The sequence below is a fragment of the Quercus suber genome, unplaced genomic scaffold, assembly GCF_002906115.3.
Source record: "Quercus suber isolate HL8 unplaced genomic scaffold, Cork oak 2.0 scaffold_123B, whole genome shotgun sequence".
In the NCBI taxonomy this organism is placed as follows: domain Eukaryota; kingdom Viridiplantae; phylum Streptophyta; class Magnoliopsida; order Fagales; family Fagaceae; genus Quercus; species Quercus suber.
In genome coordinates, this window is record NW_027071803.1 from 129,667 (window position 1) to 152,500 (window position 22,834).

Consider the following 22,834-nt stretch of genomic DNA (forward strand, 5'->3'; position numbering starts at 1 on the left):
TTGCAATATTTTTATGATGTAAAATATTAGAATATTGAAATATGTCTACTTGATATTGTAGACTAAGATTATGAATCATTTCATTATAGTCTTTGACTTGACCATATCCATCATGATGTAGCCTATTCTAATAGGTACATTGTTGGACTATGATGGAAAGGAGGTGCAAGTTAAAATTGCTCAGATGATGGAAGACAATAAAGGCTTTCGATGGTTAGTGCATAATAATCTCAGAAGTCCTTCCATAATGAGATTCGTGCACGTTGAGTGTTGGCCTTACTAAATCTATTGTGTCATTGCCAATAACTTGGCCTCCTATAAGAGGTGTTGTCATTATTGTAATTCTAAATATGAACGATAGATGAATCCATCTGTTAGTATGGAGTTACAAAAGTAATAACATGTTAATGAACTTATCCATTAATGAATCTAATTAATGAAGTTGTTGATTAATGAATGTAACATATCTGTTACATAAATTGTTATTACGATAGAAATGATTTTATGGCTGGTCATGTCCTTTCTGAATATTATAAATATTGTCAAGGCCACACTTGCAAGAGGTGTGAGAGGAGGAAAGAATGCTCTTATTAATCTTGACCAGCAGGGGAGAGCATCCTAATTGCTTGTGAGGTCCTTGAATATTATAATTTAGTATGTAAATTTCTCACATCTTATTGTTGATTTTTATTACGTATGCACATAATATAATTGTCAATTGATAGATGTATTATATTTGTTTCTCTTGAATTATAACTTTTTAAGTATAATTCCTACATTGACCATCTTAGAAAAAAATGTATAATTCCTATGTTGACCATCTTAGAAAAAAATACTTGACCACCCTAAAAAAAACGCAAACATCCTAATTAAAAGTTTGAGCCCATTAAAAATAAAATTTGACCTCTCCAAAATTTTGGTTTATTAAAGATTAAACTAAAAAATTGTAAAAATGCTATATTCACAACATTTTCACAACATTTTTACAACAAATCCTAAGTGATAGGTTGTTACCAGTGAACAAAAAATAATTTTAGTGATATGTAAATTAGAACCAATAACAATTGTCAACTAGGATTTGTTGTGAAAATTTTGTGGACATAGCATTTCTCAAATATTGTCCAAACAAATAAATTAGCCTAAAAACCCAAATCAAATGTTTAATTGTGATATTTTAAATTGTTTTTTTTTCAAAAGACATATTTTTAAATTGCTATTTTTATATATAAAAAAATGCATATTTTCCAAAAGCTAGTTGGTTAGTGATTGTTTTAGTCTTTAGCTAAAATTTTTGGATTTATGTGATACAACTTGTACATACGCATATGCACGAAAATAATGTTTAAATACTTTATTGAACATGATTAATGTAACGGTTTAATGTATAAGTTGAATATTTTGAATGAACTTATAGTTTACCCTTTATTATTTTATTAGTACTATTGACAAAATTCTTATAAGGAAATCACTTTTATTGCAAATTTTATCTTCTAAGCAAATTCATAATTACTTGAATAATTTTCTTTCAGATTCTAGGCTATGAGAAAAGGTCTTATCTTTTCATCCTAATGATAAGGAGAAAATAAAAAGAGCATATTTACGAAGATATTCTTGTCAAATTCTTAAACATGATTCCCTAAATGGGAAATTAGTGGAGCATTGCATTGATTTGATCCTAATTAGTTTAAAGAATACAAAATATTGGTTGGAACATGTCATAAAAGAAGATGATGCATTTTGTTTATATTTTTACTTATTTAGGCAAGACTTTGGTAATTGAATGGGAGATCAGTAGTTTAAAATTACTTGGTTATGTGTATTGAAAAAGATGTAACTGATAACATTAATAATGAAGCTATCATACAACAATTTCAAATATGAAAAACTCGTAAAAGGAAATTTTAAAACTTTATGTATTTGAGATTTTTTTTTTTTTATGTCAATATATTCAAGTTTTATTTTTTATTAAATTTTGTTTAATTTAAGTTTCTTAATGACCACCTTGAAAAAAATTCATGGAGCTACCACTGTCTAGAAGCATGAGAAAGAGTTTCCAATTTCCTCTTCTTCTTTTCTTTATTTATTTATTTATTTGGAATCAAACACACACACACACTCACACACAAGGGATTCTGTCTTTGTGTTTGATTCTCTTTTTAATCTATCTCAAATCATGAATAACTATTAATATTTGTGATTCTAAAACAAAAACAAAAAAGTTCATAGGGGAACCTATATAATATCGTTTGAATATGGAATAAGTCTAACTCACCCTCTCTCGGCTTTGTCTCTCTACATCACCAACATCATGTGAGCTTCTCATATAACATAATTGATTAGCTAATGTCATTGGTTTAAGCAATTCTAATTGAAAATTTAACTGTAATTATTTCTTGGAATTGGGAAAAATGCGTTATTTCATGTTATTACTTTAACAATGTTAAACATTCTACATTACCTTTTCATATAGCAGCTTATAACATTATCCACATACTACGCAGGCCTTTCGACTAGTTAAAACTAATAACAATTTACCACCTATGATTTGTTATAAAAGTATTGTGAAAAATGTTGTGGATGTAACACTTCTTTTTTCACAATACCTTTATTTTTAGTTGTGGTTGGTTCAAGTATGATATTCTATTATTTTATTTTGACCTATAAGGAATTAATACTTCAACAATTTTGAAAATATTGTGACAATTTGATGTATTAATATTTTATTATTTTATATATATATGTGTGTGTGTGTGTGTGTGTGTGTTTAAAAAAAAAGGGTAATAGCTCAAATTTATATAAAATTAAATTAAAAAATAAAAACAAGTTCAACGGGTGATATTAAAAAAAAAAAAAAAGCCAGTGAAAAAATTGTGAATTGAACAAACCAAAAGTATTGTAACTTTTATCATTCACTCTTTTTACATATAGAAATAACAATTTACCATCTATGATTTTTTATGAAAGTGTTATGAAAAATATTGTTGATGCAATATTTCTTTTTTCACAATATCTTTATTTTTAGTTGTAGTTGGTTCAAGTATGATATTTTATTATTTTATTTTAACCTATAAGAAATTAACACCTCAACAATTGTGACGATTTGTTGAATTAATATTTTATTATTTTATATATATGTATTTTTAAAAATAGGATGTAGGGACTCAGTTTGGATCGACCCTGAGTTTTGCTGGGTTTTCAGCCCAACAAGCCCAAACAATAAATTTATAGAGAGTGGGTTAAAGGTTTAGGTGCTGGCCGTCGATCACCATGCATGAACTTTCTCTATAAAAAATACTAAGAGTTTCTTTANTTTTAATACATAGGGCAAGGGTCAAATTGAAATTTTTGATTCTAAAACAAAAACAAAAAAGTGCATGGGGGAACCTATATAATATTGTTTGAGTATGGAATAAGTCTAACTCACCCTCTCTCGTCTTTATCTCTCTACATCACCAACATCATGTGAGCTTCTCATATAACATAACTGATTAGCTAATGTCACTGGTTTAAGCAATTCTAATTGAAAATTTAACTGCAGTTATTTCTTAGAATTGGGAAAAATGCGTTATTTCATATTATTACTTTAAAAAATGTTAAACATTCTACATTACCTTTTCATATAGCAGCTTATAACATTATCCACATACTGCGCGGGCCTTTCGATTAGGTAAAACTAATAACAATTTATCACCTATGATTTGTTATAAAAGTATTGTGAAAAATGTTATGGATGTAACACTTATTTTTTCACAATACCTTTATTTTTAGTTGTGGTTGGTTCAAGTATAATATTCTATTATTTTATTTTGACCTATAAGGAATTAACACTTCAACAATTGTGAAAATATTGTGACAATTTAATGTATTAATATTTTATTATATATATATATATGTATTTAAAAAAAGGGTAATAGCTCAAATGTATATAAAATTAAATTAAAAAATAAAAACAAGTTCAACCGGTGATATTAACCAAAAAAAAAAAAAAAAAAAAGCCAGTGAAACAATTGTGAATTGAACAAACCAAAAGTACTGTAACTTTTATCATTCACTCTTTTTATATATAGAAATAACAATTTACCATCTATGATTTTTTATGAAAGTGTTGTAAAAAATATTGTGGATGCAATATTTCTTTTTTCACAATACCTTTATTTTTAATTGTGGTTGATTCAAGTATGATATTTTATTATTTAATTTTAACCTATAAGGAATTAACACCTTAACAATTGTGATGATTTGTTGAATTAATATTTTATTATTTTATATATATGTATTTAAAAAAATAGGGTAACAGCTTTTTTTCTTTTTTTTGAGAAAATGGTAACAGCTCAGATGTATATAAAATAATTTATTTTTAAAAAAATGAGTTCAACGAGCTATTTTAACCCAAAAAAAAAAGCGCTAGTAAAACCGTGCGAATTGAACAAACCATATCTTTTAAAATTTGCTCTTTTTATATATTGACATCATCGCAAATATGGCCAACCCAAATCAGTTCATTCATTCGAGTTCCAACTTCCAACTAGTTCCAAGGCCTCAAAACCAAGTTATGGTATGGACTTGCTATGGCCTCATCATTGACTCACTCAAAGACTCAATTTTCTTAACGCATCCCGCTTCCTCATCAAGAGCTCAAAATCAAAGTATCATTGCCATTTCAAAAAAAAATTTTGGGTTATGTGTACTGTTGGTGCTCCTTTGTAAAATCAAGGACAACTTGACAAGGAATTTGAAAAAAAAATTAAAATTAAAACAGATTGAGGTTAATTTTCTTATACTTGTTGAACAAAAGATGAGGGCTATATTTGTGCTTTTTTGTTTTCGTAATAAGTTAAGTCGGAAATCTTTTTTATATGGGGTTTTTGGAATTTAATGGTTTTATTTTTTAAATTTTGAGGTAAACCCTATGTGCTGGATGGCTGTGTTTTAGGGTTTGAAATTAATTTCAAAATTTTAGAATGTGAGGTTTTTTATTTATATTTTGTTTTGCAAATTGATGTAAATCTAGAGTTTAAATTAATGCAGATCTAATTTTTGTCGAAGGATTGGAGGAGAAGTCTGGTTGAAAGCATAACCACCATGAGAGAGAGAGAGAGAGAGAGAGAGAGATCTCATGAGATGGACTTTTAAATGAGGTGATGTGTTTTAATTAGGCCACCTAGAATACATTATAAGGATTGCAGGTAAGGATATTATAAGGGATATTGTCCCTTGGAATCTATTCAATTTGGTTTGACCATGACCCATCAATCATTTCTCACATTCGTGATTCATCTTAATCGCTATTTCTCTTCATATTTATGGGTAGGGTTGTCCAAGCAACCTGTGAAATTGACCCACCCACCCCAACCAATCAGATCCAACCCAAAAACCAGCTGACTCAACACCAATAGTGGGTCTTTGTATGAAAACCCGATTCCAATCCACCCAACCAATCTCTATCATCACAAGTCATTGTACTCCGCTAGTATAAGACTTTCTCTATAGGTATAAGGCTTTCTCTGGTCAAATTTGGCCTAGATCTAATTGAGATTCAACGATACCTCAAGAAATTCAGCGGAATTTCAACCATATCTAGTGAAATTTCAACCAAATCTTCTCAACCCAACTTTAACTGACATTTGACCGATACCCGAAGAGACCCGATTTGCCCAAACTAAAGCTTCTTCCTAATTGGCTGCGGGTGCCATTCTTGGGGACTCGAAGTGATCAGGTCCAGTCCAAATTGGGATTGAATCCAACCATTGGATAGCCCATGGGAGGAGAGCAACAATGATGAGTAAGGTTGGCAATTGGGTGGGTTAGTAGGGGTATTTTGGTCATTTTAGACATTCTTCGGGTATTTAGGTCATTTTCTTGGATTTAGAGGTATATTTGTCATTTTAGTGGTTTTGATGATATTTTAATCATTGTTTTTAGGCTTAGGGGATATTTGGGTGATTTTGGAGGTTTCAAAATGTATTTTGGTTATTTTAGTGGGTCCATAGGTATTTAGGTCATTTTGTACATGTAATAATTGTTTGTAATCACAAACAGATGGTATACAAACCATTTCAAATTAATTTCAAAATTCTAATTTGTAGATGTTAGATAATTCATGTAAAAACGATAAATTTTGAATGATTTTCATATTTAATAACAAATTCACATGTTACTAATTTTAAAAGGAGCCTGAAAAGGAAAACTTAAAGGAAATTCTCTCACTCACATTTTTGAGTGGGGATGCTTGCACCAAAGAGCTACTAGTATTTTGTTTTCGAAGAGGGTTGAAACACATGTAGTATCTCAATGATTTTAATATCTTTTTCAACCACAAGTTTATGTTGACACATTTGCGTTTTCTTTTTCTAGCAAATATTATATTTTTACAGAGTGTTAAAATAATGTTTAACTTTTGTTCAGAATGTTTCCTCTGAAGATCTCACGTAAAGGAATGCGCTGACAAGCAATAAATTTTAAGAAGCATGGTTATTACCATTGTACTCAACGCAACTGAGTTCTCTATGGATTAAAGTATGTTACTTATTTTTCACCAAAATTACTCCCGACAACTGAAATTGGCTGCTTATTAAGTTAGATTTCCCAAGTGTTCTAACTATAGCATAATTTATTAAGTTATTTATATCATTTTTTTTTCTTGTATACTAATCTCAATACAGGAGACAATAAAAAAAAATATATATATTTTATTTAAGATCAAGATGCTTGATAAAATCATCGTAATGCATATATTTCAACCTAGTTTTATCATTTAGTATTTTATATATATATATATAATGTTCATTTTAATATTTTGTGTTTTTGTTTGTAATAATGTTTATGTTTACACATTTTTTGGCCAAATGGGCCAAATAGAACTAATTTTTGAAAATTTCAACAAAATAGTACTATTTGTGAACTATGTAGTAGAATAATACCCTTTTGGAACACAGAAAACTTAATTTCATAGATATCAAGTTTCATGAGCAAATACCCACAATGGTATTTGATAACGTGACTTTTCTCAATAAAAATGTCATGCAAAACTCAATATTCAAAAAAATTGAGTCTATGCAATGTAAAACTCAAAATATTGAACATCGAGTTTTTTCACAATAGTGTGGACCATATCAATAGTGTGGGCTTAATGGGTTATAGATTAGGTTTAAGCTACAAGGATTATTGAGTTTGGACTCAACTATTTAAAATAGGCTTACTGGATTTTAGTGAGCCATGTCTCAACCCCCTTTTCTTTTCCTCAACGGTGCCTTAACTAGTCTTATCTTACTTGAAAATAATACAAGCAAATACATTAAAGCACATCGACCGCAAAACAAAGATGCAAATGCTAATTAGTGCCCGTTTGGCCTCAGCGTTCACGTTTTGGATTCGTGCGTTTTCCCTTTTTTTTTTTTTTCGCGTGAACAGTAAAATTACTGTGCAGGAGACAGAAATTACTGTTCACGCACTATTTTTTACTGTTTACGAAATAAAAAATATTAAAAATAGATCCCACGGTACTATTCACACATTTAAAATTTATTTTGCTACAGTGTTTTCAGTTTTCAGTTTCAGCAACAATAAATTCAATCCAAACGGACCCTTAGTATGAAACAAAGTAAAATATCATCAGTCCTGCAGTTAGGAGCATGTCTCTAGGTATGTTATGATCTTTGTGGAGGATCCTCTACCCATTCAAATTTTTCACCATGTATTTGCTCAATTTGTGCAGCCTCTTGTTGGGGGTTCGGGAGTGACTATATTTAGGTCGACTTAGTAGGAATATATTGTGGGGTGGGTAGGCTAGGTGTGGGTACAAATATCATAGGCGAAATTGCGGAATTTGGCTCGCACATCCTTGGTATCCTAAGTTGTGACTCAACCTATCATATAAGGGAGTAGTGTTAGTAGGTCGAACTAAAACCATGCAGCTAGACACAATTGGTAATAGAAGAAACTTTGTAAACTTACCGAAATGTCCCAGTACGCGGTCTCCTGTGTAATAAAAAGTCGAGTGATGTGACAAAACCACTGCATATAATCATCATCATACTGCATGTCCCCCTCAAAGATCAATGCATTGTGAACATGCTCAGCACGCTGAGCCCATAGCTCAATAAAGCCAACATGTTCTACAATCCAGTCTTTCTCCATCTTCCCTGGGAGTGTTATCTTATAAAGCTCAATGGAAGTACCGACATCGTTGGGTTGTCCTTGCTTCAACCTAAACAAACGGAAGATACAGAAGAAGTGACATTACTCAACCACTCAAAAAAATATCAATGGCATGATAGACCTCCATATTTGTCGGCCTACAGAACAATACGTAGTAAGGCATCTAACATTTTACGACTCCCACACAATTTACAATAGTCAATAAAGGCAAGCAACTGTATTAACATTTTATTTACATGCAGTATTTATAAAAAATTTAAAAAAACATAGGAGTCCAATTTTTATTTTTTAATAAATGCAATGGATTTGGCAAGTCTACTGTTGTTTAAATCTGTTAAGTGGATTTTAAAATTCTTACCATTTCAAAATTAAAATGTTTCATAGTTTTAAGCATGTTTGTAAAATCCAAAGTTGGCTTAGTATTTCTTTTTCGTTCTCTTTGCAATGCTCTCTACATAAATATCATATTGTTTGTGGACCCTAAGCAAAAGCGTGACCATGAAATACTAGGGTGCTAGCACTCACATTAATTTTTCTAAGTTTTAGTTACTTTGCAACGCAAATTAAATAACTTTTCTTTTGGACCAAATGGACCGACATAGACTAAAACAGATCAAATGGACCAAAGTAAACCAAAACGGACCAAAGTGGATCCAAGGGACCAAAATGAACCGAATGAACCAAAATGGACCAAAGTGGACCAAATTTAAATTTTTAATTAAAAAAAAAAATCCTCCATAGACTTCACTACACTCTATATATCTGATATAGGGAATGAGGTCAAGAACATGATAAATTTCATGTGATTAAGAAAATGATGGCAATGATCCTAAAAATGTTAACTCTCAAATACAAATGCTTGACAAAATCAATATTTATGGTGTCCACTCCATGATAGTTGCTCTCTATCATTGGCTAAAACACCAATTGGTTTTGTTGGTGTAGCGGGGATTCGAATCTCATATCTCTTATTTTTATGGCAAGAAATTTTACTGAGTTAAATAGAACCCACTTCTCATTCAATATTTGATTTATATGTTTGTTTATATTTATGTTTGTATATATGTTTATGTTCATGTTAGTTAATAAAGAAAAATGTTTGTATCTTAAGTGAAAATTTTATGTAGTGCAAAAAAAAAAAAAAAAAAAAAAAGCTTGAAAATTTAAATTTGACTCTGAGCTATAACAGCTCAGATGTATATAAAAATAATTTATTTAAAAAAAAAAAAAAAAAGAGTTCAACGAGCTTTTTTAACCCAAAATAATAAATAAATAAATAAATAAATAAGCTAGTAAAACCGTGCGAATTGAACAAACCATATCTTTTAAAATTCGCTCTTTTTATATATTGACATCATCGCAAATATGGCCAACCCAAATTGCGGAATTTGGCTCGCACATCCTTAGTATCCTATTATCCTAAGTTGTGACTCAACCTATCATATAAGGGAGTAGTGTTAGTAGGTCGAACTAAAACCATGCAGCTAGACACAATTGGCAATAGAAGAAACATTGTAAACTTACCGAAATGGCCCAGTACGCAGTCTCTTGCATAATAAAAATTTGAGTGATGTGACAAAACCACTGCATATAATCATCATCATACTGCATGTCCCCCCTCAAAGATCAATGCATTGCGAACATGTTCAGCACGCTGAGCCCATAGCTCAATAAAGCCAACATGTTCTACAATCCAGTCTTTCTCCATCTTCCCTGGGAGTGTTATCTTATAAAGCTCAATGGAAGTACCGACATCGTTGGGTTGTCCTTACTTCAACCTAAACTAACGGAAGATACAGAAGAAGTGACATTGCTCAACCACTCAAAAAAATATCAATGGCATGATAGACCTCCATATTTGTCAGCCTACAGAACAATACGTAGTAAGGCATCTAACATTGTACGACTCCCACACAATTTACAATAGTCAATAAAAGCAAGCAACTGTATTAACATTTAATTTACATGCAGTATTTATAAAAAATTTAAAAAAACATAGGAGTCCAATTTTTATTTTTTAATAAATGCAATGGATTTGGCAAGTCTACTGTTGTTTAAATCTGTTAAGTGGATTTTAAAATTCTTACCATTTCAAAATTAAAATGTTTCATAGTTTTAAGCATGTTTGTAAAATCCAAAGTTGGCTTAGTGTTTCTTTTTCTTTCTCTTTGCAATGCTCTCTACATAAATATCATATTGTTTGTGGACCCTAAGCAAAAGCGTGACCATGAAATTACTAGGGTGCTAGCACTCACATTAATTTTTCTAAGTTTTAGTTACATTGCAACGCAAATTAAATAACTTTTCTTTTGGACCAAATGGACCGGGATGGACTAAAACAGATCAAATAGACCGAAGTGAACCAGAACGGACCAAAGTGATCCAAAGGGACTAAAACGAACTGAATGGACCAAAATGGACCAAATTTAAATATATATATATATATATTTTTTAAATCCTCCATAAACTTCACTCCACTCTATATATTTGATATAGGGAATGAGGTCAAGAACATGATAAATTATGTTTCATGTGATTAAGAAAATGATGGCAATGATCCTAAAAATGTTAACTCTCAAATACAAATGCTTGACAAAATCAATATTTATGGTGTCCACTCCATCATGGTTACTCTCTATCATTCGGCTAAAACAACAATTGGTTTTGTTGATGTAGCGGGATTCGAATCTCATATCTCTTATTTTTATGGCAAGAAATTTTACCAACTGAGTTAAATAGAACCCACTTCTCATTCAATATTTGATTTATATGTTTGTTTATATTTATGTTTGCATATATGTTTATGTTCATGTTAGTTAATAAAGAAAAATGTTTGTATCTTAAGTGAAAATTTTATGTATTGCAAAAAAAAAAAAAAAAATGCTTGAAAATTTAAATTTGACTCTGAGCTCCTTCAATTGCACTTGTGGTTGGCTCAGAACCCAACTATTCAACCAAAGGGTCAATCTCAAATCCTATTTCTCTTCATATTAATGGGGTGAGAGAGTAATCATAATGAGTTATTAACTTTAATAAGATGAATGCTCAACCACAACAGTAATGAATTTTGAATGACAATATAATATTTACTAGAGAATGTGAGTCAACCATGCATAGCACGAGTAACTGATAGTGTCTGTAAGACTGTCACAGTGTCAGTAATATATGGGAGCTACAATGTGAGAATTTAATGATATATGGCAGACCAAATGTGGCAATCAAATTCATACCCAAAGATAGGTATATGAGTAAACATAAAATGTTAGTAAAGAAAGAAACTATGATAAAAATTAAACTAATAATTAAGGAAAACATCTTCAAAAAATTTTATTTAATAAGATTATACCATTTTTTTTATGTGGAATAAAGAATTTTTACTTAAATTTAGTTTCCTATTCACATGATTCAACTAGGCTTCCTTACTGAGCATATTGTTAATTTCCTGGCATTTTATCCTCTTCCTATTCTGTATGCTGCAATTTAAAATAACTGTATCAAAATTAATTGATGTTTAAAATATTCAATGAAATATATATTAACCGTATTTTTGCATTACCAAGTTGCTCAGAAATTTAATTAAATGATTATGGTACTAGATCTTAGAAATCTGATTAGCTTAATTCATAAATTGAATAGATGAAATCATCAAATAAAGTAATACAACCAAATTTGCATTCTACAATGAACGTACCATATAGAGAATTTGTTAACAATAATAAATCTAGAGTCAGAATATTTTTCCCAACATATTTCACAATTGTTAAGATGACAAGTTGTTAATGTAGATATCAACGTGGTGTCAGTGATAGTCCAATATGAGAATCAATACCTTGCCAACTTAATAGTTTTGAAAAAAGTTGTGTAACATCATTTTATGTGTCAAAAATGCTTCTCATTTTTTTTTTTGATAACAACGTATCAAAACTGCTTAAGCCTGCAATATAGAAGACCATGAATATGGGTTCCTGCATAATTGGAGAAGTAAAATAGATGAGCATACAAAGGAAAGGATTACTCAACTTGCCCTTTATCACAATCTTATGAAAAACGATTAACAAATCCAAAACAGTATGACAATCAATAAATTATATGACTGTCTTGACTCAAAGTGGAATCCCAAAGACAATATAATTAATTTTATTTATGATACATAGAAGTTTAAAATTACAGTCTGTGTGTTCAATAGAGTAATTAAGTACCACCTAATTTCCTAAATTAGGCTACATAATCTTTACAATTAAATATCACATGAAAGGCCTTTGCAACAAGTTCAGCTTTCCCACCCCATTTAATAAAGAATTATCATACTGTTGGCCAATTATCAAAGAATCATAGAACTTTGATAGATTAAAATGTTAATTGGCAAATACTTAAACCCAGATTTATATGCATGCAGGTAAACTGTCTGGCACCTAGTCAAAATGACTATAGAATACTCATACTATATATGTCTGTTTCAAATTCTTCCGACCACGCTTTCTTCTTGGGTTTGCACTAATCATGCAAGAGAAGGCATTGACAAGTTCAGAATCCTCTTCAGTTATAAGAATCTTGGCTTTACTTGGATCAGCAAGCAGGAGCTTTGCCACAAGGTATCCTGCAATTGACCAGGTCTGAAACAGGCGTGATTGTTTTCCAATGAACCTTCCTCTTTTAGTGTCATAATATTCGGGCCACTTGTCTTGTGATATGCGTTTCTCAGCAACCTCAATAGCTTTAGCAGCAATTTCTGGCCTATCCATCTTTATGCATGCAACTGTGAGCTGCAAAGACATCTTGAATGCGTTAAAACTTTATTTCTATTTATCAATAATTTGTTAAAACTTTCCCGATTGATTATGCATATCCATCCTGATGTGTATACAATCTGCAGAAAGTTAAAAAGATACACAAGACATTCTGAACAGTCCAGGTGGTTATTGTCATCTGATTAGACCAGTGATTGTTAGTTGGATGCTCCTAAATAGGGCCAGATATTATGAAAAAAAGTGACCATACTGATACATAATAGATAATAGGTCTTCCAACCAATTGCATTTCATCAAGAAAGACCAGACAACCTTGAATTCCAGAACGAGACATGAGTACTCCTCAAAACTGTAACTAATTATAACACCTTATGTGCATTCCCCCACCCCCCCCCCCCCCAAAAAATAAAACTAATTTCTCTATCTTCAGGAAGAAAATGAAACAAACAACATATTTATGAGTGTTCCTAACTGGACCACAAGAACTAACCTGCCAGAGCAAAGTTGGCCAAGCACCTGCATTATGGTAGGACCAAGGCCTGTATCAAAAAAGAGAAACTGTGGCATGAAGGAAACAACAAAGTCAAAGAAAAAGTATATCATCATTTAGAAGCAAGATACATGATACATTACGTGTTCTTAGGATCACTGCCTGTGATAATCTGCCACTCCTGACCTTCAAGAGCAGGATAACAAATCTTAAGCGGCATACCAGCTACCAAATCTGCCCATTTGGCTTCAATGAGATCCAATATGGCATGTGATTGATCCATTGTTGCCAGACCGCTCGCAACAGACCACAAGTTTCCTAGAGAAAAAAATCGAAAATCCATGTGAGCTGGTTGCAAGTTTCCAATTAGATAGCCACCTTTATTGGGCATCCATTCCACCAACCAAGGAGAAATCTGATCCGGGTATATATTGAACTTATTAACTGCATCATATGAGTACTCCTCAGTCTTATAACGATAAATCTCATTTAGTTTTTTCATATCAACCCAATAATACTCTCTAATATGGAATGACAGAGCTACTAGACGATTGTTCAGTGCCCGCAAAAGATCAGCTGATCCATCCTCAGGAGCAAGCATTTCACGAGCACAAATTAACGCTGAATAAAAAAGTGCCTACAAGAACAAAAAGATCATCATCAGACTACTAAACTCTTTTTCTTGCATGCTCAGGTGAAACTGACTTTAGCACCAGGGGAAAGGTAAAAAGACAGGTAAAATTGCAAGATTTGGTATATTATAACCTTTAACAAACTGCAGCACAAGCAAATGTCATTAACCATTTGGGCACTCCTATCGTCCTTGACTACAACATTTCACTCTTTCCCAGAGAACAATTTCTAAGTAGCAGCTCTAACAAATCTGAAAGAAATTATCCCAATGTAGCATATCAATTGTGCATCAAACATAGTGTTTGTTCACCTAAGGTTCCTTATATCTAGCTAATGGCTTGGCCATCATATATACAGTATACCTTCATAAACCTTTTTCTTTGGACCTTGGGTAGGCCCCATTGGAGCACAGAAGAAGCTCCCCCAAAAACTCATTATGATCATTAGTTTAATAAACTCCACTCTTTCTTAATGTGAAGCAGCTCAATTTGAAATTCTGGAGAGCAAGAGATTTAAAAGTGAGAGCAAAGGATATTATCTACATCAACTTAACCGACAGCCTCAAGCAGGCTCAAAGCCTGTAAGATATTGTACCAGACTTGGGACCAGTTTAGGAGGTCTGAAACTTTTTAAAATATGAGAAGCTCAGTCTCTTTCAAAAGTAAATGATGAGGGAGACACAAGGAGATTTTTATTTAATTTAGTATTATTTATTTTTGCAAGTCAATCGTATTTTCATGTTCTAGGTCCTAGTTGTTTATTAGGCTATTAGTATTTTAATATATGGTAGTAAGGTTATTCTTGTAATAAGGCAATTAGAGTTTCCTAAACCAATTAGAACTATGGTTTAGTTTTTCTCTATAAGCAAACTATTGTACTCCTTTTGGAGAAGATTTTTTATGAATGAAAAAAGCAGCCTTTTGATTTTTTTGGTCTAGTGTCGACTCCAGCCAACCCTAGGTACTAACTCCTAGAGTATGTTTGGTATACTTAATGTAGATTACATTAGGAATCGTAATCTTTATTATTGGGAATAGAAGACATTGTAATGGAATAACTATTACTATTCATAAGTTTGATTGTTAGATATGGAAAACTTGTGAAAGATGATATATAAGGAAACTTTATATTTTTGGAAATATATCAATTTTAAAACCTATTATATACACTAAGGAATAGCTATTACATCCATTTTAAATTGGAATAGCTATTCTTCAATTTAAAAAATAGTTATTACAATGTAATAACTAATCCATGTAATAAAGATGCAACCAAATGACCAAATTGATATTACACATGAATAATTATTTTCATTACAGGAGTTATTACAGCGTACCAAACGTACCTCTAGTGGTTTTCCTTGCTTGGTGCTGACTGCAAACAAGACTCTAACTCCTAAGTTTTATCCCTTTATTTTCTTGTCTTTCAATTTTACTGTTCAATTGTTCTGATTGTCTTGTGTCAGTAACGTTGCACTGAACTGAAAAGTCTCTTAAAAAGGACAAGCCACTTCACAAAATTAACAAAAAGCTCAAACACTTTTAGCTTACTAGACGATATAAAGAGAGATTGAGCTTTTAGAAGCTGAAGCAGCTACGAAAAAGCCCCACCAATGAAGACCTCATTCACAACTGCAACGTCCGTGGATTAGCTATTCCCACTGCAAACCAAATTTTGGCTACAAGAATCTAATCCAAATCTTTTCTTTTTTTTCTTTTTTTTCTTTTTTTTCTTTTTTTGATTAGAAACAATCCAAACCAAATCTTTACACCAACAATAAAAGTTGAAGTCCAAAGCCCTTACTAGGGAAATCCGATTATTTTTCTTTTCCACTTTTCTCTTTTTTAAAATCCATAAGATTTAAGATTTTATCCCTGAAATCATTCCAATGCTACTAGCACATGAACAGATTGAACTGCAACAATTTCTCTAGCCTCTAAGCATCTGATTTAAGCAAATAATCAAATCAATAGTAGCGTCTAGATTGTTAGGAATTTTAAAAAGAGACACAAATTTGTTGTCATCGAAATGGTCATATATGGATGGTTGTTCCCCATTATTTGATGTGGTGTCTTTGGAGGGAAAGAAATAGCAGGTGTTTTGAAGATAATGAGAGATTTAAGCTAGATCTCAAGTTATTCTTTTTTAGAACCTTAAAGGACTAGTTGCCAGCATTGAGAAACCATTCTTTGTTTTCTATTCTTGATTTACTTGATTTACTTGATTTATGTAATTTCTGTATTTGATTGTATACCCCCTATACTTCGGTGTCTCTTTCTTCAATATTAATAAATCTTTATTATTTAAATAATAAATACATAAATAGAGAGAGAGAGAGAGAGAGAGAGAGAGAGAGAGAGAGAGAATTACCTAGACATCATACAACATATATAACTTATTTTTCTGTGCATGCATAAATTTCTCCGCAATCAAAGCCTATATGTAATCTATCAGATTTAATAATTCCATGAAAAGCAAATATATTTCACTGTCCTATCATTTATAGCCCAAAACATAACCAGCATATTCAGACTTATCCTATTTACAACAATACCAGAAAAGAAATCATCTCTCAAGTTCAACTCAACGCCCACAATGATCTCCAAAGAACTTTAGAGTATGTATCAGATCTTAGTAAGTCCAAAATATAGTATTACCTTATGCATGGGTGGAAGCAAGATAAGTTCACATCTCTACATGCTGCAATAGAGCCGCTAACTAGTCAAAAGCCATTACCCCTTCCCCTCCCCCCTAAAAACACACAAACACACGAAAAAATACAAAGCAAAAACAAAAGGGGAGGCAAAGGCAAAAGGATGACTGAAAAAATTGTTGAAATAAGCCAGCAAACCAATTATTAGAGTTGGAAATTTTGAAAAGACTCCTAAAAAACACTACAACAACAAAGCTTTAGTCCAAAACTGGGGCTATAAATCCTCAACAAACTAATCGAGCTTAGCCATGCTGCAATAGAGCTGCTAACTAGTCAAAAGCCATTACCCCTTACCCTCCCCCCTAAAAACACACAAACACATGAAAAAATACAAAGCAAAAACAAAAGGGGAGGCAAAGGCAAAAGGATGACTGAAGAAATTGTTGAAATAAGCCAGCAAACCAATTATTAAAGACTCCCAAAAAACACTACAACAACAAAGCTTTAGTTCCAAAACTGGGGCTATAAATCCTCAACAAACTAATCAAGCTTAGCCACATATATTGTTAAAATTCATAATTATCAACCTACTACAACCCTCCTCCTTCTAGGCTCGAGATAGGCCATGAGATAATTTTTTGACACTTAAGCACTGATAAAAATGGAGTTTAATGCCATCTTCAACATCTAGGCTCCTTTAATGCAAACACATCTCCTAACTTCTTGGATAAGTGTCCCCACCTTAATTACAGATCCATTACCAAGACAAAGCAATCATCTTTGTATTGCATAAAACACAACAAAATTATTTTTTACTTATTTTTATTTGGCAATCCATGATGCCCTAGGTCAGTATCTCCATCATTCAGTTTGGTATCTTGATGCTCAAGTTTCATCCCACTCATCCCTAACAACATTTTTGTCATTTGCATATTATGATCTTACATCATTGTCCTTCTAATATAACATAACTTAACGCCTGTCTGAACCTAATAACCTGATCACCAATAATTTCATTTTATGTAAGAGATGATCTTCTTGAACCTTCTTTCCAGTGTTACAAAACAAGTAACCATCAACCAAATCCCTAACACTCCAAAATTATTCTCAAGAAATCAGTGTTTCTCCTTTGAGGATCAACAGAACCTTTTTAACCTCGTCAGTACACTGTATTTTTGTTAGTTTGTTGATAATACAAAATTATTAGCAAGAGGTAACGCTTTTGAATTCCTTTGTGGAATGACAAGCCTCAACAAGCTTAAAATCTAATCTTTCAACCTCAATTACCCTTCCCAACTCCTATATCCATGTCAAGTTTTATAATCCCATTAGAATTATTTAAAAGTTCATCAACATCTTTCCAACAACCGAGCTATGCTTTTTCTTTATTACTAATCATTAATTACTCTAACAAAATATCAATTTTCATACCCCAGTGACACCAAAAAATCCAGATATTCCTAAAAAGTAATTAATAGAAATCATTCAATGATTTTTGTCCTCTCTTCCTCCAAGTTTTCCAGCCACAAGCAATTGCTTCATGATCCATAATCATGGTGTCTTCTGTAAATTATATGTAAGTGACCATGGAAGAATGATATGACATCTGATATACCTGTATTTCCAGAGGGTGACCATGAATTCCCATTCGCCGATCTATCATGCAGGAACCATCTGTCACTAATAGCGTAGGGAACATATCAAAACCATCAGCAATACATAGCCTTAAAATCATTTTAATTCCTGTTTGCACATCAACTCTCTCCTGAACAGACAGGTCCCCAGAGCATTTTCCATAGGCACGTAATAAAATAATCCACCATAATCCTGAAATTGACATAATATTACAAATACAGATTCAGCACCAGAAGGAACTAATGAATGAAAATATTTTCTTTTAAAGAAATCCAGTTGAGCTGATGATAAAAATATTTACCAGAATCAACTGGTGCGACACGGCCAATTGCTGCCTCTCCAAAGTCAGGATCCAATACCTCTTCTGTTGCAGAATCATCACCATCCAAGGGAACTGTACGCACCTTGAAACTAGCTGGCATCAACCCTTGACCAGGACTGTGACAATCCATTGTTTTCTCCCAGCTCTGCAGTTCATGGTGCCATGGGTAATTAATAGGATGAATACATAAAAAAACAAGCACTTAATCATCTTATAAGGATAGTTAGTAAGATACCAACCTCTTACAAGTAATGTTCTCAAATGGGCATCAATTTTGAATTTCCAACCAAGATTTGCATATAAGCAGAATGTACATGTATAAGCTATCTATTTGATATTATGTTTTAAAAATATATAAAAATCTGACACAGTTTTGTATTGCAAAGCCACTGACATTCACACATTTACATATAAATAAGCAATTGTCTTATATTTATCATATCTACAGTTGCATTTATAAAAAAAAAAAATATCATATCTACAGTTGTACATAAGGAAAGTTTCATTACAGAATCATGTCACCAAGTTCATTTTAACAATTGCATGCAAAGAAAGTTTCAAGTAGATGGTTCCAAAAAAAATAAATTACAATCTACTATAACAACTACTAATTGAATAAATGCATCTCTCACACACCCAAGGAAATAATCAGGTGCTTGAAAAGCTCTAGACACCCTCATTAAACACACACACACACACACACACACACACATATCACATGTATAATTCTATAAACACAATTCAGTGGCACACAAACTACACTGAGTATACTTCCACCCAAGCAAAAAAGACATCAAGAAATATGAGAGGAAAACAAATAACACAGAATTGAATTAATATGTGAATCAACCAATGGTGAACATAATGTAACTTGACAAAACAAGCTAGGTAAATAAATTGTTTCCGTTGTTAAGCAGTGAGTATTATGGAACAACCTCATAGGTTGATTTCTCTCCAGAAAGCCCTTTGCATTACCTGCAACTGAAGTGTATGAAGGATGAAGTTCCGAACAATATCATACTCCCCCTTCAATAGGAAAGCTATACCAGAAGGTATGAAATCTCGTATGAAAACTTGATCATAATTCAACGTGTTGGAACTTGTCGGGTCCTTTGCAGCTATTGTTCCAATAGGACTACCACAATAATACACCACAGATTCCCGGAGTAGGTCCCATGCTTCATCCTCAATGGAATCAACACTAATCTTGTGAAAGGTATCTCTTAGTGTACCATTTGCACTGTTAGATTTCAAACCCTCATTTTCTTGTTTCAAATGTTGAAGATCCTGAAACTCCAGAACATTTGGCGCATTCACCATACCATTAATGGGATTTAAGTTCTTTGCACTGTCAACATACCATGCCCCATTTCCATCTTCCGTAGTTACCCCACTTACACTCTCGGATTTTTGGCATTTGCAAATTTGAAGCGAAGAAGGATCAGCTTTTTTATTGGGAACACCACTTCCTATCCCTCGAACTCCATACTGCAGCACACTTGAACACTTGAGAAACTGCAGATACCTTGAGGCCCTTCTCCTCGAACATTTTAAACGAAATTTAGAAGCATATATTGAATCCGACGTGCTAAAACATGAGTCACTATGAAATAGACGAGGTACAGCCCCAGACAAAACTTGCAGAACTGCTTCAGAAGTTCCCATCAATACAATTCTTCTATAAATCAAATTAAACAAAGTGTATTATACTCAAAATCCTTTTGGTAAAAAAGAATCCAAAATCTCCTATTTAATTCAAGACACCTGCATAGTACAAACTAAAATCAGAAACATATAAATCATCAACATATAAACTTTTTTCAGAAGTGCATCTGTAATGTTTGAAATCCTGGAAAAAAAAAAGAACTAAATCAATTGAGAAATGACAGCTGAAACATCAGATTATTATTGAACCTTAAAAAGTGTAAAAGAACTGAATAATAATATGTATTACCCTCTATTTGGTAGCTGAGAAACAGAAAATCTAGACAAGCATAGAAACAAAAATACTAAATCAACATTCTGATTGGTAAAGAACCCAATTCATATTACCAAACAAACCAAAAAAACAAAGTAGCAAGTTGTGATATATAATCAGAATTTCAATTCATGAACAATCATTTCAAAGTGAAATTCAAATGAAACCAATATATACTACATAGTGAAATATTCAAACAAAAAAAAAGTCAAATAGTAATTAGAATGTTCGGTATATAACAGCAAAGAAGAAAGAATGGCAGGTGAAAATGAAAACCCAGATGAATTAATATCACAAAATAGCAAAAGAATAAGGTAATGAAAAAACGGTGAATACCCAATTGAAGAAACAAGAAAATCTTTGATGGGTGGCAAGCAAATAAGTCTGAGAATGAAGATGGTGCAAGAAAATGGGCGCTGTTTTTCTTGCGTTCCAAACGAAACTATGTAAAAGAATCAGAGACGCATATTAATCTGTGAAAAATACTAAATAGTTGTGTTTGTAAAAGCAGACGTGTGATTATTAAATAAAACACGTGAACATTGAATATTCTACTACACTTTTTCTGCCTGGTCCACATTTTAGCTAATATTTTTAATTATTGATTTATTTCCCTCCTCTTTTCTACTCCTTCTTCTTCTTTTTTTTTTTTTTTTTTTTTAAAATTTTCAACTATACTTGATTTAAATGGCCTTTTTCAATATGTTTGTATATATATATATATATATATTTTGTCAAACTATTTCAATTTCAATATATAAGAGAACTAGAATTGGATGCATTAAATATTAAATTCTTAGCATTTAGCACGTTAAAAAGGCAAAGAGCAAAACGTGAGTTTCATTAGATGTGTTTTATCAGTGTATAGTACCAAATGCTATTATAATTAGTTTGGAAAAAAAACCTTTCAAATTCTTCCTATATATTTTTATTAAATGTGATTCTAAAAATTTAATCGTTGAATGGTATGTTTTTTATGTTTCTGTTTTTAACATGCATATCAAGTTTCATTCAAATAGAATGTTATTTACCATTTAAATAATAAAATTATTATTTTTTATGTATAATTTTTTACCATAAAAATTTAAACATTAAATATAATGGTTAGATTTTCAAAATTCATATTTAATTAAAAAAAATACATGAGGAGCTTGAATTTTAAGATAAACATTTTCCATTACTTGTTTATTCTTTATTTTCCTCTCCTCTCTCCTCTCACGTGTCACTTATGTCAAGTCTCTTTACTTTTGGTTGTGGTTGAGTCTTTTTCTTTTTAATAAAAATTTGATCTTATTTTAGGTTATTTTAATGGGTGATGTGTTTAATTATTATCAAATGTTACGTTAAAATAAACAAAATAAGTTTTTGGTGTCTTAAGATAGCATTTCTTTAGCACATTCAATGTCAATGCTTTAATATATATATGTGTGTGTGTGTGTGTGTGTGTTAGGTTCTAAAAATTTAGAATAATTGGCAAATTGTGAATACAAACTTGTCTAGATATAAATCTTAGAGTCTATAGGTATTATTAGACAATACTTAAGGTGATACAAGTCAAGATCCAAGAACAAGCAAGCTGCAGAAAAGATAATTCAAAAACTGCCTAATTCGATCGATCGAAGAACTGGCTCGACCGATCGAAACACGTATCTGCAAAATTTTAAGTTGGCCTAAACAGCAATTCAAGCCCATTAAGGATTAGGGTTATAGATCTACTTCTTCTAGTATAAAAAGGAAACCCTAAGCATGTTTTTAATAAGGCTTTTCAGAGAGAGAATAGTGTACCTCTTTTGTATTTAGGATTTTGTATCCAAAAAACTCTCTAATATCTTCTACCGGTATTATTCCTTGAAGAATCTCAAGATCTGGTGTTGTAGAAATTACTGCCTTCTCTAGTCATCAAAAGTGTTGATGATCTAAACTTTCAAGGGTGGTCTTAAAGTCACAAACAAGAGAGTTTGTGTTTTTTTTTTTTTTTTTTTATCACAAGTGTGGGTGCTTGCATTGCAAAGGCCTAATAGAGAAGAAATTCGTGAATTCGGAGCTTGCACGTGGTCGTGTTAATAAGTTCTATATGTGGTAGCAATAGGATGTTAGTGGTATAAATCTTATTGTAAATTTCGATTTTCTTTAGTGGATTTGCTTTTTACTTCAAAGATAGCTAGGTTAAATCCTCCTCAAGTTTTTTACCGGTTTAATTTTTCGGAGTCATCATATC

General features: G+C 31.7%; 1 protein-coding gene and 1 long non-coding RNA gene across 3 annotated transcripts; both read right to left on the reverse strand.

Moving 5' to 3' along the window:
• Nucleotides 1-7,479: 7,479 nt before the first annotated feature.
• Nucleotides 7,480-8,213, reverse strand: LOC136066153 (uncharacterized). Its single transcript, XR_010627621.1, has 2 exons — nt 7,954-8,213; nt 7,480-7,865 (listed from the first exon to the last, which is right to left on the reverse strand). It is a non-coding gene; the product is annotated as an uncharacterized LOC136066153 (long non-coding RNA).
• Nucleotides 8,214-12,268: 4,055 nt separating this feature from the next.
• On the reverse strand, nt 12,269-21,100 carry LOC112035864 (neutral/alkaline invertase 3, chloroplastic). 2 transcript variants are annotated; one of them, XM_065770031.1, is made up of 7 exons: nt 20,953-21,100; nt 19,614-20,316; nt 18,618-18,783; nt 18,297-18,508; nt 13,539-14,032; nt 13,396-13,444; nt 12,269-12,920 (listed from the first exon to the last, which is right to left on the reverse strand). In XM_065770031.1, the coding sequence occupies exons 2-7, from the start codon at nt 20,301-20,303 to the stop codon at nt 12,594-12,596; spliced, it is 1,938 nt and encodes a 645-aa protein (XP_065626103.1). In that variant the 5' UTR covers nt 20,304-20,316; nt 20,953-21,100; the 3' UTR covers nt 12,269-12,593. The 2 variants fall into 2 exon arrangements, with proteins under 2 accessions (XP_065626103.1, XP_023924465.2); XM_024068697.2 differs by having other exon boundaries at nt 19,614-20,402.
• Nucleotides 21,101-22,834: the final 1,734 nt, after the last annotated feature.